This window comes from Anthonomus grandis, chromosome 2 (assembly GCF_022605725.1).
Source record: "Anthonomus grandis grandis chromosome 2, icAntGran1.3, whole genome shotgun sequence".
Taxonomy (NCBI): Eukaryota; Metazoa; Arthropoda; class Insecta; order Coleoptera; family Curculionidae; genus Anthonomus; species Anthonomus grandis.
The window spans coordinates 37,568,824-37,585,517 of NC_065547.1; the positions used below are offsets into that span (position 1 = coordinate 37,568,824).

The following is a 16,694-nucleotide window of genomic DNA, read 5'->3' on the forward strand; positions in this document are numbered from 1 at the left end:
TCTTTTTTAATATTATATTATTATTTATAAAAAGGAATATAAATGATGCATTTAATTAAAAAAAATTTACATATTAATGTAGCAAAATTGCCGAATAAAATATAATGCGGCATCTACCAGTGCAGCAGGAGAGAAAGCGACAAATGCCTGTGATATAAAAGTGAAATTTATCTGAATTTAGTCGTTTTAAGACCACGTCTAAGTCATAATCGTTAATTATAGTGCCTGTGATCTAAGGTAAGTTGCAGATTATATAACTATTTTTATATAAAATTTGGTCATTTATGTAAACATTTTTACAAATACAGGGATTATTTCTATAATAAGTTATTAATAAACCAATATTTAATATTCTTTGGTTTAATTTAAGTGAAGTTGTAAATATACTTAATATTTGTATATATTATTTTGTAGTACCTGAAAGTATACAAATAAGTAATATATGAAAAAGTCAATTCGTAGGTTTTTTAATTTATAGTTTTTGTTTTCAGATATTTTTTTAAATATAAGATAAATAGAAATATTTTTAATGTAGTTAATATTATGAATATTAATAAAAAAACTAATTCTTAATTTTTTACGATTCAAATAGAAAAATAAATTATTAAAAATTTAAAATTATTTTTAAGTAAGGTATATAATCTTAAATTTTATTATTCGATTTATTTGTTTGAAAAAAAATACGGTTTCTTTTTAAAATAAATAAAATAAAAATTTATATTTTGTTATCACGATAATTTTTTTTGGGATTATTAAACTAAATATTTTATTTGGACTTTTAGAAAGTTTTCTTGATTTTAGTAAAAATTTTTTTTTATACCTCTAATAATTTTTGATAAAAAAAAAACAATTTTAATTTTTGTCGATAAAGGTTTTTTTTAATTAAATTTTGATGACAAATAAAATAAACCTATTTTTATACATGTTTTAATTGGATCGTTTTTAAAGAAATTGATATTAATATCTATGTTGAAATCATTAAATAGTTCAAAATTTAGAATGACAATAAACGAATCTCTCTAAATTCTTTTTTTTTAAATGTACGGTTCAGAATTTTTAAAGATATTTCATGATATGTTTAATTTTTCTTCTACTAAATTTAATTTAGTAACGTTATATATTTTTTTAAGTTGCATATATTTATATTATATTGTTCTTAAATGAAAAAAATATTCATAAAGTAAATTCCTGAAACATTGATAAAAAAGTCTTAAATTTAAATACTTAAAGATATGGAAAGATAGAATCATACAAATAATACAAAGAATACAAGATCATACAAATAAACAATACAAATAAATTAAAAGTATATACAATATTGGCCATAAAAGTTGAAACTTTTAAAAATTTAAAATTTTTCCAATGTTTTAAATTTATATTTTATTTTTGTACATCCAATCAATAAACATATTTATAAGTAAACAAAAAAGCATACCAGAATTTCAACCTTATCTTGTTTCAGACAATAAGAAATACTTTAAATTTTTGTGTTGGACATAATGCTTGGTAATTTTTATAAAAGATATATTTTACAGGCAGTCTTTGACACACCAGTATGCAAGTGGGTTCTTTATATTTATTTTATTTTGTGTTACGATGGGAAAAGGCAATGCCTATTCCAGCGACATTCGCCAAAGAATTTTAGATTTTTACAATCAGGGTGTTAGGCAGCGTAATATTGCTCAAAGACTAACAACGTTCCTAAGAACACCTTGTCACGGATAATTAAGAAATATCGTATATTTGTAAATGTGGTACCAGGTAAAAGCACTGGAAGACCTAAAGCCACGACTGCCCGTGTAGATAGGCGAATTTTAAATATTTCCCAGAATGACCCATTTTTGTCATCCTCCAAAATTTTACAAAAATTAAATGAAGGTGAGCCTTCTAATATCTCTACAAGAACGGTAAGAAGGCGATTGTGTTCTGGTGGAATTAACAGCTACAGACCTGCTAAAAAACCTTTGCTGCAGAAGAAAAATGTCAAGTTACGCCTACAATTTGCAATGGATCATCTTAACTGGACTGTACAAGATTGAAAAAATTTCATTCAGTGACGAATCTAAGTTCAATCTGTTTTCCAGTGATGGAATACTTCATGTAAGACGACCGAAAGGTGAAAGACTCAAGAAAAATTTTATCCGACCTACGGTTAAACATGAAGGTGGTAATGAGATAGTATGGGGATGCTTTTCTTAGTATGGTACTGGGCCAATACATAAAATTGTGGGGAAAATGGATCGATTTATGTATCGGGATATTTTGCGAAATATAATGGAGCCTTACACATTTGAGTCTATGCCAGTAAATTTTGTATTCCAGCATGATAACGATCCAAAACATTCGTCAAAATTGGTAAAAGAATGGTTGGACCAAGAAAAGGTCACAGTTTTAAAGTGGCTGGCCCAGAGTCCAGACTTAAACCCGATTGAAAATGTATGGGAACATCTGGATCGCAAAATTCGGGCATCTGGAACAGTCAAAAATGCTGATGAACTATTTCATAAGCTTGTTGAAGCCTGGACTCACATTGACAGACAAATAATTGACAAATAATTTCTGGGCATTGATTGAATCAATGCCCAGAAGAATGCAGGCAGGCAGAAGTAGTTAATGCTAAGGGTTACCATACCAAATATTAATTATAATATTATGGTTTCAATAAGTTATGTTTTATATCGTTTTTGAATAAAAATTATTTAGTTCCAAGTATTTTGTCCAGCTTTTTTTAAATTTTTATTCCGAACTACTACAGGTGCTGAATTTTTGTCAACATTTAAATTAATTAACACTAGTTTTTCGTGTACAACAACTTTATAAAAGAAAATAAAATGCTAATTAAAAGGCACACAAAATATAATAAATTTTCAAAAGTTCCAACTATTATGGCCAATACTGTAGATACTAAATGGATCCATTTTAAATAGGCCTGGAGGAACCTATTATTAACTTTATGAGCGTGTGTGTCTCTAGTAAAAAGTCGACTGAAACAGCAAGCTAATTTCTTCTACAAAAAAAGACATACAATGAACAGAACTGGAATTGTAGGGAATCTCAGAAGAATGAAATACTGTTTATAAGATATCTGAGGAGTAAAATTCAGAATACATCTGATGATACACTTTTAGGAAATGAAGATTATGGAATGAAAATTAGGATCTTCAAGTAGAAGTTTTAATTTGCTTCAAAGTATAACAAACGCTCTTCTCACAATCGCTCTAATATTACACAATCTGAATGAATCATCGCTTTATTGTCAAAAAATTTAACAATTTGTAGACAAAGCTGATAACTAAAGTAAAACACAAAAACAAACAAAACACACAAAAATAAAATAAAACAAATATACAAACTTATACAAATCAATAATTGTATGAATAAATAAATAAAATACATACATAGCTACTAGCTACATAAAACAGTACATATAAAAACAATAAATCAGTCTGTGTGTGTGAAGTTAAAATTAAGTATTAAAAAAATCGTTTACCGAGTAAAAGGCTCTCTCCAGTAGGAATGATTTTAATGCCTTACGGAAAGTAGGAAAAGATGTGATGGAGTTTTTTACCAATTCTGAACGTGGAGTAGGCAAATATAAATCATACTCCGCGTTTCTGAGAGGATAATTATGGGATGGCCTATCTGAATTTGATGAAACGTGCTTGCGAATTAGACAAACGGACTCATATATAAGTAGTGACGGCAAAGTTAGGATATTAAATTTTTGAAAGAAATCCTGGCAATGAGTTCTAAAATTAAGTCTAAGTGTATAACGCAAAGCTCTCTTTTGAAGTCTGAAAATTTTGTCAAATTGAGTGACACTACACACACCCCAAAAAGGAAGGGCGTAACGAAGGTGTGATTCAAAGAGGGAAAAAAACACTGTTATAGAGTTTGAGAGGCTAAGCTCCTTGGAAATTGATCTTAGCGCAAAACAAGCGCAGCTTAATTTTCTTGTTAAAGGGTTAATGTGTATAATAGTGTGCATGTCCCATTTTAACGACTTGTCAACAGTAAGCCCCAAAAATGTCACTGAGTCGGCTTCGTCAATGGTTGCGTTATCCAGTACAAAAGATTGCAAATTATTTTTATAGGACAAAAATTTAGTTTTGGAGATGTTAAGGCAAAGATGATTAGAGTCGCACCATGCTTTGATAGAAGTTAAGTCACTTGATATGATTTTATGAAGTTCGGCAATATCCGGATTGCTCCAGGTAAAACAAGTATCATCCGCGAATAGGCACCTTCTTCCTTTAATATTCAGACTAGCGATATCATTGATAAATATGAGAAACAGAATAGGGTCAAGGCACTGAACCTTGAGGCACTCCACATTCTATTGACTCCTGTTATTGAGATATAACTTAAACCATTCGAGGGGCTAGAGGTATGCCCCAACCCAACCCAACCCAACCCAACCCGTAGTGTTGCAACTTTTTTATTAAGATATCATAGCATACGCAATCAAAAGCTTTAGAAAAATCACAGATGATTGTTGCCGTAGGATGTTGGTTGTTTAAGCTACAGTATACATTATTAAAAAGGGAAAACATAGCATCATTTGTGCATTTGTTATTTAAAAATCCAAATTGTTGAGGAGTGAGTATTTTAAATTTCAGTACAAATAATAGGAGCCTTTTTTTCACTAATCTTTCAATAATTTTTGATAGTGTGGGAAGAAAAGCAATTGAGCGATAGTTGGAAGACTGATCTTTATCACCTCCTTTATGTAGAGGAATTATTATTGCCTTCTTAAGGCAGTTGGAAAAAACTCCTTTTTGAAAAGACAAGTTGATTAAATTTGTAAGATGGTTTAATGTACACCTTGGCAGGTTTAGAAACATGTTCAACGTGAATCCATCGGTTCCAGAAGAGCTCTTATTTTTGATTTCCCTAATCGTACTGCGAAGCTCAGGTAATACTATTGGCGTAAAGAAAAAACTGTGTAAATTCTCATCTGCACTAGAAAGATAAGAAAGTGGATCGTGGGTAAGAGCTATGGTACTTATTAGATTCTTCGCTACATTTACAAAATAATCGTTGAGGTTCTCAGGAGAGGTATAGATAGTATTGGACCTAGAGGGTTTATTTCTCAGATTATTAACAATCGACCATGATTCTTTAGCGACATTACCAAACTTTGCCAGTCTCCTGTCATAGTAAATGTCTTTTGCCGCTTTTAGAGTCCTTTGATAAACTTTTTTATATAGTCTTACATAGTCATGAAAGAAAGCGCTGTCCGAGAATTTTCCAAGATTGAATAATGAACGCATGTTCTTAGCAGATGTACGTAAGCCTTGGGTAGACCAAGGTTTATGCTTTTTCAGTTTGAGAGGCCTTAAAGGAAATGATTTGTGAGACAGATTAGATAGCGTTTTTATAAATCTAGAGAATTCTGAATCAACATCAGAAGAGTGGACATTCCAGTCAGTTGTTAGACACAGGTGCTTAAAATTTAGAAAATTTCGATCTGAGAAAATACGGCCTAATTTGCGGGGAACATTTTTAGTTTTTGATATTATGGAAAACTTTGTTAACATTGCTTCATGATCTGAAAAGCCTGAGTTTAGGACAGTACAGTCAACGAAATCCAGATCAAAGGAAGATACGACATAGTCTATTGTACTCGAGCTGATTTTAGTTATTCTGCTTGGTGATTTAATGTGCATGATTAAGCCAAAAGAATCAAAACTGGACTGGAGAGATTCTTGAGCCGCACACACACTGGAAAAATCAATATTTAGGTCGCCACATAAAAAGATTTTGCTGTTTAAAGGCAGAGACTCAAGCAAGCTTAGTAATTTTTGAAAGAATATATTTACATCCCAGTCAGGTTTTCTATATATACAAATTATATGAAGATCATATTTATTACTATAGTTAATGGAGAATTCAAATAGTTTTTCAGTTATTAAATTATCGAACTTGGTTACTACTGAAAAGTCGTTGCTTTTAGACAGTATCAAAGTACCTCCATGAGATACATTTGTTCTATTAAATATGGCCACTATAGAGTAATTGTTAATAAAAACGGGCTCATCGATATTTAACCAATGTTCAGATATGGCAACGATATCAGGAAAATGAAGCTCTTCTAACAAATGAAATAGATAGTCAGTTTTGTGCCTTAGAGACTGAATATTTAGAGAGAAAATACTAAGCTTGCCATTGTCCAGTATTTTAGAGGGTGCTTGATCCTCTTCTTGCGTCAAACTCCCTAAAAATTTTTATTCTTAGTGGGAGACCCACTAGAATAGTAATTGCTCTGGCTTTCTCTAATCCTTTGGAGGCGTAGCAATTTCTCTGATGAGAAAAAGGATCCAAAGGCTGACAGATCTGCTTCTACTTCAGCTGGGCCATTACCATAGACATCATGGTAGCGAAAGTAGAGCTTCCGCAAGGCGTCCCACCAGGAAGTCCCTCTGAGGCAAGTGCCAATCGGATGCTGGTATTGGTGTGTCCTTTGAAACATACACTGGAGGGCTAATCATGCAGATATGCAAATAGCCTTAGGGGTTTTAAAATTGAGGGATCCCTTAGCCTAGCCAGTAAATAACCACCATCTGCCGCATCCGAGTCTCTTGACAGTCTCACTAATGGTGGAGTCATCGGGTCTACATTTGATGTTTTATTCATCTCCCCATCTCTATCAATGATAAAATCAGCCTCCAATTGAGTCGCTAGGGACTTCGAAGTAGCTATCGCCTTCTTGTCTGAACCAATCTTCAAAGATTTAACTTTCCTGGGTAAAGTGTCTGGTGTTGCTGGATCCGACCGTTGCGAGAGGTTATGACTATCTGTGGCGAAAGTCTTACAAGGTGGTAAGCCTGAAGATGTATTAATTATCTTTGCTGGTGTTTTTAAGGATGATAAACATGAATTGGAGATGAAAGTGCCTAGAGGCCACATGCTATATCCTTCAGCCGCTTTAAGTAACCACACCAATTTTGAAGTCGGAATGTGCATTTTCTTTGTTTTTTAGCATTGGGAAGCATCTGGTAAAATCCGTGGATCCCAGGTTTTCCTTGACAAAGTGCGCAAGCTGATTTCCGGTGAACTGAGGTGGGATATTTGACACAACCACATAATGCCATTCATCTTTATTGAATGAGTTGATATTAGGTGTTGTAAGAACCTCTGAGCCTCGGTTTTCTGTCTGATCTGTCTGGCAAGCAATCATTTTTTTAGCAACTTAGATACATAGATTTTTCTTTAGCTAATTGACCTAAGGTGCGCGTCAATTGGTTTAAATTTTTCCGCAAGCTCTCAATTTCCTGTATTAACTCTTATTTGAAGTACTTAATTTTTCACCACCGGACTTACTGACTCTCGATTGCCAGTTAAGAACAACGCTTACGAAATATCGAATGCTCCATACAAATTTAGTAATAGAAAGGATGTATCTCGCTATCAAGGTGATCTCGCTATCATATAAGAGAAGAATCATCAAGGTGATCGAGGACAAGGACTTCTGAAGCTTGAAATCTTTAAAAAAGAAAATGCTAAAATATCTAAATAGTTAGAAGCCTCTTGTGACGCTGATGCCAGATACTGTGCCTTGAACATTGTAGCCACCTTCTCCTCTAATAAAACTACCATGAAACGCTTAAAATGTAATGGAAAAGCAAACGCATTGATGCTTATTTTGCAAGTTTGCATCAAGATGTCGTCGACGTAAATGCTTGCAATGGGCAAATCTGCAAACCTGACGAGTGGCTACCTTTTTTTTTAAACGGAAGGTGCAATGATAGCACTAAGTGGTACCCACAACCAAATAAAGCAAAATTATGTCATTTGTACCATTGAGAATAAGAGTCGATCTCATATCTTATTTTAGCTTACACTAGTATAGCACCTACAGCGTACATAGGCCGATATATTAAAATGGGAAAAGTATTGAGAAAACAAACCAGGTATGCAACGAAACCTTTACGCATAAGTACGAATCACAATCACTTCTTACTGGAAAACACTTATACCACATACACTGAAATACCACAATACACATCGATCGGGAGGTACCTCAGAATAAACGTTATATGATAATTATACATAAAACATAAAAAAATGCATTACTACTGACTTTTGCATACATTCAAATGAAGAAAGCAAAATACCAAGCACTGGCCATTGAAATTGAGTACATGTGGTGAATTCAAACACTTGAACTTAACTGAACCTATGAGACAAAAGAAGAAAACAATATAAAAATACTATATACATACAACAGAACAATTAAATCAATTTTCTGTAATTACCCGTTGGGAAAGTCATTAATATTTGAGGCTGAGGTAAAAAATCTTGCTATTGAAATGAACTAAAATACTTTCCATAAACAAAATTACAGAATATACTAGAAATGAATGAATTAAAACTTCTTGGGATAAAGTGGCATATAGAGACGTAAACAAATATATAAATATTTTCTTAGCTTTAACGACTTGGGTTATATACAGAAAAAATACTAAATATCTAACATATATATTGTATATCCAAAGTTATGTAATAGGTCATAATTAAGCGAAAGTTGTTTACGCGGAAGTCTTTTAAACTTGAGAATAAACTAGGCGAGACCTTTAAGAGTGCGAAGATACCGGTTATTTTATATCATTTTTATCAAAGGATATATAAGTTTGAATAATCATTTTAACCCCTTCAGACCCGACTTTTTTTTTAATTGCAAAAAAAATATTTTTTTCGAAGATTTAGCTAATATGACACTATCTGAATTCATTTATATAATTTTTTTGATTTTTTTTTATTTTTTTGTATATTTGTTTGATTGTACATACCCATGTACATAAGGTACGAAATTAAAAAAAAAGTTAAGCAAATACATATTTTTTATTTAGGCATAAAAGGAAGAAAATGATATAATCCTATTTGGAAGAACGGTGGAAAGTTAAAAAGCAGTTTCGATTTTTAATAAGACACAAATGCACACGACACTTGTCACAAAATACATGTGACCTTCCTTTACATCCAGTCACCTTGCATCTAGTAGCTTCTTTTTTATCATCAAATTGGGGCATGTCATGATCTACCCTATCCAACTGAACTTCAACGAGTGGGCGAGTTTCCACTTTTCTTCTTACTGGATGAGGAGACGCGGGTGGGGTAGCACTAAAGGATGATGATGGTCGACCCCGTTTATTTGAGGGAACCCTCTGACCCATTTTTATTAGACTTTCAGCAATCGTCATCCTGAAATCGATTAAGTCCATAACTTTTTTTTGGAACATTACAAGGTTGGCAGTCTTTTTTATATTCCAGCCAGCTGTTAACCAAAGCAAAGTCAATCATATGCATCGTAACTCGCAGTGTCCAATTTTTTGATCTGATGAATATTCTGTATAAACTTATTTAATAAGTTTATCTAAAAGATCGACTCCTCCCATGCTGTGATTATATTTTTTTACCACTTCTGGCCTGCTAATTTGTACATATTGTGAGTTTGTTTTATCCCACCGCTTTGCTTGATCTTCTAAACCTTTACCTACGCAATTCGATGCCAGACAAACAGTTCTATTATCTAACCATTTTACGACAACTACGCCATCCTCGCTAACAACTTCTTCAAAATCCTCTTGCTTCTTTTTTCATATCTCTATCGCTCATAACGGAAGGCTGAAAAAATCTGTTTATTCTTATAGTCCCAGCAGCAAGTATCTCTTTCTTTTTTAACTCAACAAGAAGCAAATAGGAATTGAAGAAGTTATCAAAAAACAATTGATGGTCTGGTTGAGAAATCCTGTTTGCAAAGTAAAGAATTACACTAGCTCCCTGTCCAAATTTTTGAAGATTGTCTTCATTTAAACCAGTTGTCTTTCCTTGATAAAACACAAAGTCATAAGCTTGTCCACTTTTTCCACATAACACGAAGACCTTTATTCCCCATGGACATGGTTTGCCTTTTATATACTGTTTTATGTTTATAGATCCAGTGAAAGGAATCATTTGCTAATCAACACAAAGTTGACGTTCGAGGTTTAATTGCAAACATCTTTTTCTGACAGATTCTATAATTGGCCTAACTTTAAAGAGTCTATCTTTTGATTCAGTTAGCTTTTCCAAATTATTTACGAAATGAAGACAGCTGCGTAACTGAAAAAAGCTATCCCTTGACATGTTTTCCAAAAAAGCATAAATTCTTAGGGTACGATCCCAATACATTCTAATTCGAGGAAATTTATTCAGGCATCCAATCATGATATGAAGAGCTATTAAAACTTTTATTTCAGATTCGGTTGCTGGTCTAAAGTTTTTAACGTTATTTTGCAATGCATAAATATTTGTATACATTGACATTTCCTCAAATAGCTTTTCCGGAATATACCTCAAAAAATATTCAATAGGGTATGCAGGCTCAATTGGGTCTATATTACTAATGTCTTGGTCTTGATTCCATTCTTGTCTTATTGTTTCAAATTTAATTTTTTTCTAAGTAACCTTACTTTTATTTTTCTTTATCTTAGCTGCTACTACTGATAAAGATTCGTCATCACTGCTGGAGTCATCGGCACCGTGTTGGTTTCCGTTTCTTTCCTGAAGTTGCTCATCCATCTTTGTCAGAGTATCAGGTCCTACTCTTGGTTCACCGGGGACGGTCAGGCTTTCTAAAATATCGTCTTCATTTTCAACTTTCATTCAAAATCGCCATTTTCAACTAAGTCGATAAGTTCTTGTATATCTTCTGGGTTTTCAAGACTATACTTCTTTTTATATGCACTCATTTTTAAAATTAGCTTACTAATATCTAAAAGAAAATACAATTTACCACTTACAACACTTCATACCATGTATATGGTACTTGTCCATCTACATGGACAAGTCTTTATACCAATAAAGACCGCTTGTACATACAGGTGTACATAAACTTTTAGACAATAATAATCATAGAAAAATAGTATTTTATATAAAATAGTAATATGAACTTTATGAACCTCTACAAACTTTTCACACTCATTTTTTTTCAAAAAAAATACAAAATTCAACATAAACCACAGAGCTTACCTTGAATCGATAATGCGCAATAAAACTAGGTCATGTTTTTGTTTACTACTTTACATTTTGTCTCATAGATGGCACTAGAAAATGGTTTTTGCGTGGTAAATATGTACATAAAGAAGTACAATTGGTATAAACTATGAATGCTTGCGGGTTGATTAAAAAAATAATCAATAAAGTTAGTGTACATACCCATGTATACCGGGTCTGAAGGGGTTAACGTATTACTAAAAAATTTAATTTTTTCTCTTAGCTATTTGGAAATTTAAAAAAATATATTATTCCACAATTTTACTAAGTGGATTAAAACTGTGATTTTGATGACAAAACATGTGTTTTATATGTCTCATCGTCTTGAAAAATGTTGAATGATAGTCTATCTCTGTTTTCTCTATTTTTTTTTATTTGTTTAACCTTCTACTATTCGTTTACCATTTAATTGTATTCGTAAATATTAGATAATACTAAGGTTTTATCCTGAATTTTCTTTGTTTGCCCTCGTACGTGATAAATGTTTCTAACGGCTTAAGTTTAAAAGAAATCTCAAACTTCATTAAGCATACCCTAATTGATAATTTCTTCTTGGTATTTTTTTTATCCTACGCATCCTTCTTTATATATGCCATCTCTAGTTTTATTTATTTCTTTATTACTTCATAAATCTCTCACCACAGATAAACAAACATATCTCCCAAAACATTACACAAATATTTTACATCATCTTTTAACATTGTAACATTGCTTGGAACGATAATAAAGCCTAAACTAGAAATCAAAAGAAAACTTTTTTGTTACTTTTGAATCAATATCATAGTCCTACTATACCAGGCAGACTTTTTTCTGTCCTATCTGCTCTGTACCTAATTTCTTCGCCTTACTATACTCCGAAACTATTTTAACAAACTGCCAACTATTTTGCTTATTGTTTATTCTTTTGATCAATCGAGAGTAAATGAAGAAGATACTTTTTCGAGAGTCTTGATTGAGCATGTACTACGGTTCAACTAATAAGAAATTATACTTCTTACATTTTTAGGGCTTGATTAACCATACCTTCTAAAATATGGTAAAATCTTTACGTTATTGTCCTGAATCTTATTAAAATCCTTAATATTAATTTCTTCTTTGCCTCACTAACGATTTTACATCCAAAAATATTCGTAAATCTTCATCTAACTGATCCATAAGTTAAGAAGTTCTCTTCCATAAACAATTAACAATGTTCGCTATATGCTATTCTATATGCTTTTTTATTCGGGAAACTTTTACTTAGTCCCTTTTTCCTAGTTTTTAAAGATTGCAACCATTTAAAATCTTGTATACCTCATCTTTCATGCTATTTTAGAATGTTGGGGTTAGCTGCATTACTGATAGCAGTAATTCTGGGACTCCTAGCATACCTAGACACCAGGAAACCCAAAAAATTCCCACCTGGTCCCAAATGGTTACCTCTTATAGGCAGCGCCTTACAAGTACAAGAAGCTAGAAGTAGACTTGGCTCGCTTTTTGAAGCCACTGCTGAGCTTAGTTTAAAATATGGGCCCATTCTTGGATTAAAGGTAATAGTGTCATGGAAACCTTGTGAAAAGGTTCAATGATATTCTTTTTAGATAGGCAAAGACCCACTTATAGTAGTGTGTGGTCCACAAGAAATTAAAGAAATGTCTGTATCTGAGGATTTCCTGGGAAGGCCTACAGGGTCATTTTTTGAGATGAGAACCTGGAATAAGAGAAGAGGTATCATATTGACAGACAATGAATTTTGGCAGGAGCAAAGGAGGTTTTTAGTGAGACAACTTAGAGAGTTTGGGTTTGGTACTAGAAATATGTCTTTACTGGTAGAAGAAGAGGTTTCACACTTAATAGTTTTTATCAATAAGGCTTTAGAAAATGGAAGAGGTATACACACGCTTGAGTTTTATTTCCTTTTTTTTATTATATTTGGTTTTAGGATCTTGTGTATTTAATATGGAATCCCTCTTTAGTGTGAGCGTCCTTAACACCCTTTGGAAGATGATGGCTGGAGTAAGATATTCCCCTGAAGACCAAAAAATGATAACTTTACAGTCAATTTTAGCTGATTTATTTAAAACTATTCATATGGTAGGAGCGTCCTTTAGGTATGTCTATTCTAGATGTTTTTACATTTTAGCAATCACATATTTTTTTGAAGTCATTTTCCTGTCCTAAAATACATCGCTCCTCAAATGTCTGGATACAAGTGCTATATGGATACTCATATTCAGATATGGGAATTTTTAAGGAACGAATTGGAGCATCATAAGAAGACGCATAATCCAAAGGAACCTAGAGACCTTATGGATGTTTATTTAAACATGCTGCAGTCTCCAGAACATGGTTGAAATATTCTGTCATGCAGTCTTTATGACCCAATAATTTAAGATATTTTTCAGGTAGTTCTTTCTCAGAAGAACAATTGCTGGCAATTTGCATGGATATGTTCATGGCAGGCTCAGAAACTACCAATAACACCATGAGTTTTTGTTTTCTTTATTTAATATTAAATCCGAGAGTCCAGAAGAAGGCTCAGGATGAGATTGATGCTGTGTTGGGAAATAGGGCACCGTGTTTAAATGATAGATCCAAGTAAAGTTTTCTTGAAATTGCTTTCACTCTTATTAATTAATTTTCCATTTGATAGGATGCCATATATGGAAGCCATAGTCTTGGAAGCGCTTCGAATGTTTGGATGCAGGGCTTTCGCTGTTCCACACAGAGCCGTAAAGGATACGTATTTGGGTGGATATTTGATACCAAAAGTATTCATGCATATTTTATAAAATAGATTAAATTGATATTATGACAAAATTATTTTAAGGATATTTTGGTGACAGCCAATTTATATGGATGCATGATGGGACCGCACTCTGGATTCGATAATCCAGAACAGTTTATTCCAGAGAGATATTTGAAGGATGGCAAAGTAGTGATACCAGAAAATTTGGTGCCATTTGGACTGGGCAAAAGGCGGTAAGGCGTTTTTCCGTTAAACAATTATATGTACCGAATGTCTACTTTAATAGTGTAAGTTTTGTAGGCCAGAATCTCATTTGAAACAACGTCATTATCACTATCATTTGTTTCCATTGCTGAACATAGGCCTTCCCGATCATTTTTCATTCTAATCAATTTTGTGCTTTTAATATCCAGTTCCTGTGGATCTTCTTAATATTATCCTACCAACGCGTAGGTGGTCTTCTTCTACCTTGCTTCTCCGTATAGGTTTCCACTCGAGAAGCCTCTTTTCTCTTCGATTAGCCCAGTTTTATCTAAATTTCGCTATAGTTTCAACGTCATCGCTGACACCGGTTATTTTACGCAAATCTTCATTATTTATGTGGTCCCTCAAGGTCACAACAAGCATGTGGATTTTTCCATTATCTTCTGTGTAACTCTAAGTTTCGTAGCCGTTGATGTTGTTAATGTTAGGGTTTCTGAGCGATATCCTTTTTAGATTGACGAGAATGTTACTCTTGAAAATGTCTTCCAAAAGGAGTTCATGAGAGCTTGAACCTTCTCTTTAGTTCGCATATCTGGTTATCCCTTTAGATCCTGACCTTATGGCCAACGAGACACATATCTATCTACCATTTGAATTTCAGCTTCAAGCCACAACTGGGACAAGGTTTGTCATGAATGTTGTTTTTGACATACTGATATTAAGCTTCGCTTTTCCACACACCTCTTGCAGGTTCTACTACATCAGTTCATTTAATATTCTTCTAGATTAGCCGCGAATAGCACTATATCATCTGCAAAATATAAGTTGCTTAGGTTCTTGCCATCTAGATTATACTTCTTCGACTCCAGTCCAGTATTGTTTTACTGCACTCTCCTGGACTGTAACAAACAGTTTTGACATCGTGTCGCCTTGCCGAACGTTCGATGTTTTGAGGTTGGTATTTTCATGTAGTTTTATCGTCAATGTTGCATTTTTCTAAATATTGTAGATGAGTTTTTGTAATTGCATTTTACAAATCATTTAGCTCTATTATATCGCAGGCTTTGTAGAATTCCATAAATGGTATTACAAAAGCTCTGTTTTATTCTATTATTTCTTCTAGGTGTATTTTGACTATTTCTAGGCGGTCATTCACTTGAAATCCACGACGAAAGCCTGCCTGTTCCACAGGTTGATAGAAATCAAGTTTATTTTCCAGTTGGGTGGTTATAATTCGAGTAAACAACCTCAAAAATTATATTCAAAATCAGCTCTATGGTAGTGATATATATATAAGGCACTTAAATGATTTTGGGATAAGTAAAAAGAGTATTTAAAAAACAACTGTAAACTAAGGAATATAATAAATATAATAATAATAAATGGAAAAAAAAGTTGAAATGGTTGTAGAAAAGTTGAATTCATCAAAGTGGAATAAGTTAATTAAAAAATTGGCTTAAAGTCCATAATGAGTTACTTATTTTATTGGGTATTACGTCACTTGCAAAAATTGAAAAGAAGAAGAAAATAGACTTATTCACGTATTTAAAAGAAATATGAACTCAAATCTGTAATAATACCGTTCGATATACTTAATTTAATTTAAGTCAATAAGTTTTAAATACAATAATTTACTTGAGGTATAAAAGATTTTTTATATACCTACCTAGGATCTGAGGTTTAATTTATTAATCTCTGAGCTCGTTTCTTCTTTTCAATATCCTTTCTAACTTTGTTAGGAATATTAAAATTAAAAAACGATAAAAACAACGAGAAGACCTACTTTTTAAAAAATACCTAATTTGAACCAACGTTTCGGTAGTTATATCAAGGTAATTAAAGTAAAATTAAATTAAATTAAATTAAAAATATAAACAAAATATGCTTATCTTGTAAATCTTCAGCTATATAATACCATCAAAACTCCTTCCTAATTAGAAAATACTTTAAAATACTTTTTTATATGATTTCACGGTTTATTAATAGTTTGAAAAATTATTTTGCAAGATAACAAAAAATTCAAAGGTTACTTCTTTAAAATTAAAAGGTGTGTGATCTTAATATAAATTAATGATAGAAAATATATGAATATCAAATATTTTAAATCATTAATTAATTTTGAGAATACCCTGTTCTACCTCTTTTTTTAGCAAAGGAATCCAGTTATTATTAAAATCAACCGAGCAAGTAGCTAAGCATTTATCTTCATTTAACATTATAAATGCAATATAAGTCACAACAATATAGATTTTACTTAAAATCCTTGGTAATAGACTATTGAAAAAAAACTAAGAACATAAAAAAAGAAACATAAACAGTAAGAAATGAACTTTGGCACGTCTGGACCCATTATATAACTCACAAACATAAATACAAATCTTAATGTTTTGCATTTCCACCGTGTCTTATGTACAAATTGGAGTAAGTCACCTAAGGATTATTTTTATCAATGGGGTATTTTTTTTGTGATGCCAAAGCAGGCTTAATTATTGTGGTTACTTTGGCAGCAAAAAAATCTTTTGCTTTTTTTTTCAAAAAAGTTCATTAGTCACACAAACTATATCGGCAAATTAATATGTATTATTCAAAAAACAAAGAAATAAATTGGTTTGAAATACAAGTCCTTATCCTTCACACTGTTGTCGGAATCAAAATCAACAAATCTATGGAGACGTAAAGTGGATCTACATTTTCTTCATAGCATGCAGCACCGAATCCACGAAAG

General features: G+C 32.3%; 1 protein-coding gene across 3 annotated transcripts in view; it reads left to right on the plus strand.

Moving 5' to 3' along the window:
* The window catches only part of LOC126750271 (probable cytochrome P450 303a1), a 35,877-nt gene that overhangs the window by 15,709 nt on the left and 3,474 nt on the right, over nucleotides 1-16,694 (plus strand). The window contains exons 1-8 of one of the 3 annotated variants that reach the window (XM_050459839.1): nucleotides 93-237; nucleotides 12,353-12,566; nucleotides 12,618-12,906; nucleotides 12,959-13,127; nucleotides 13,181-13,365; nucleotides 13,422-13,614; nucleotides 13,670-13,787; nucleotides 13,847-13,998. In XM_050459839.1, coding sequence (XP_050315796.1) covers nucleotides 12,354-12,566; nucleotides 12,618-12,906; nucleotides 12,959-13,127; nucleotides 13,181-13,365; nucleotides 13,422-13,614; nucleotides 13,670-13,787; nucleotides 13,847-13,998 — 1,319 coding nt within the window. In that variant the 5' untranslated portion in view covers nucleotides 93-237; nucleotide 12,353. Of the gene's footprint in view, nucleotides 1-92; nucleotides 238-12,352; nucleotides 12,567-12,617; nucleotides 12,907-12,958; nucleotides 13,128-13,180; nucleotides 13,366-13,421; nucleotides 13,615-13,669; nucleotides 13,788-13,846; nucleotides 13,999-16,694 lie in introns of those variants that run through there. The other 2 variants (XM_050459838.1, XM_050459840.1) reach the window with 2 other exon arrangements.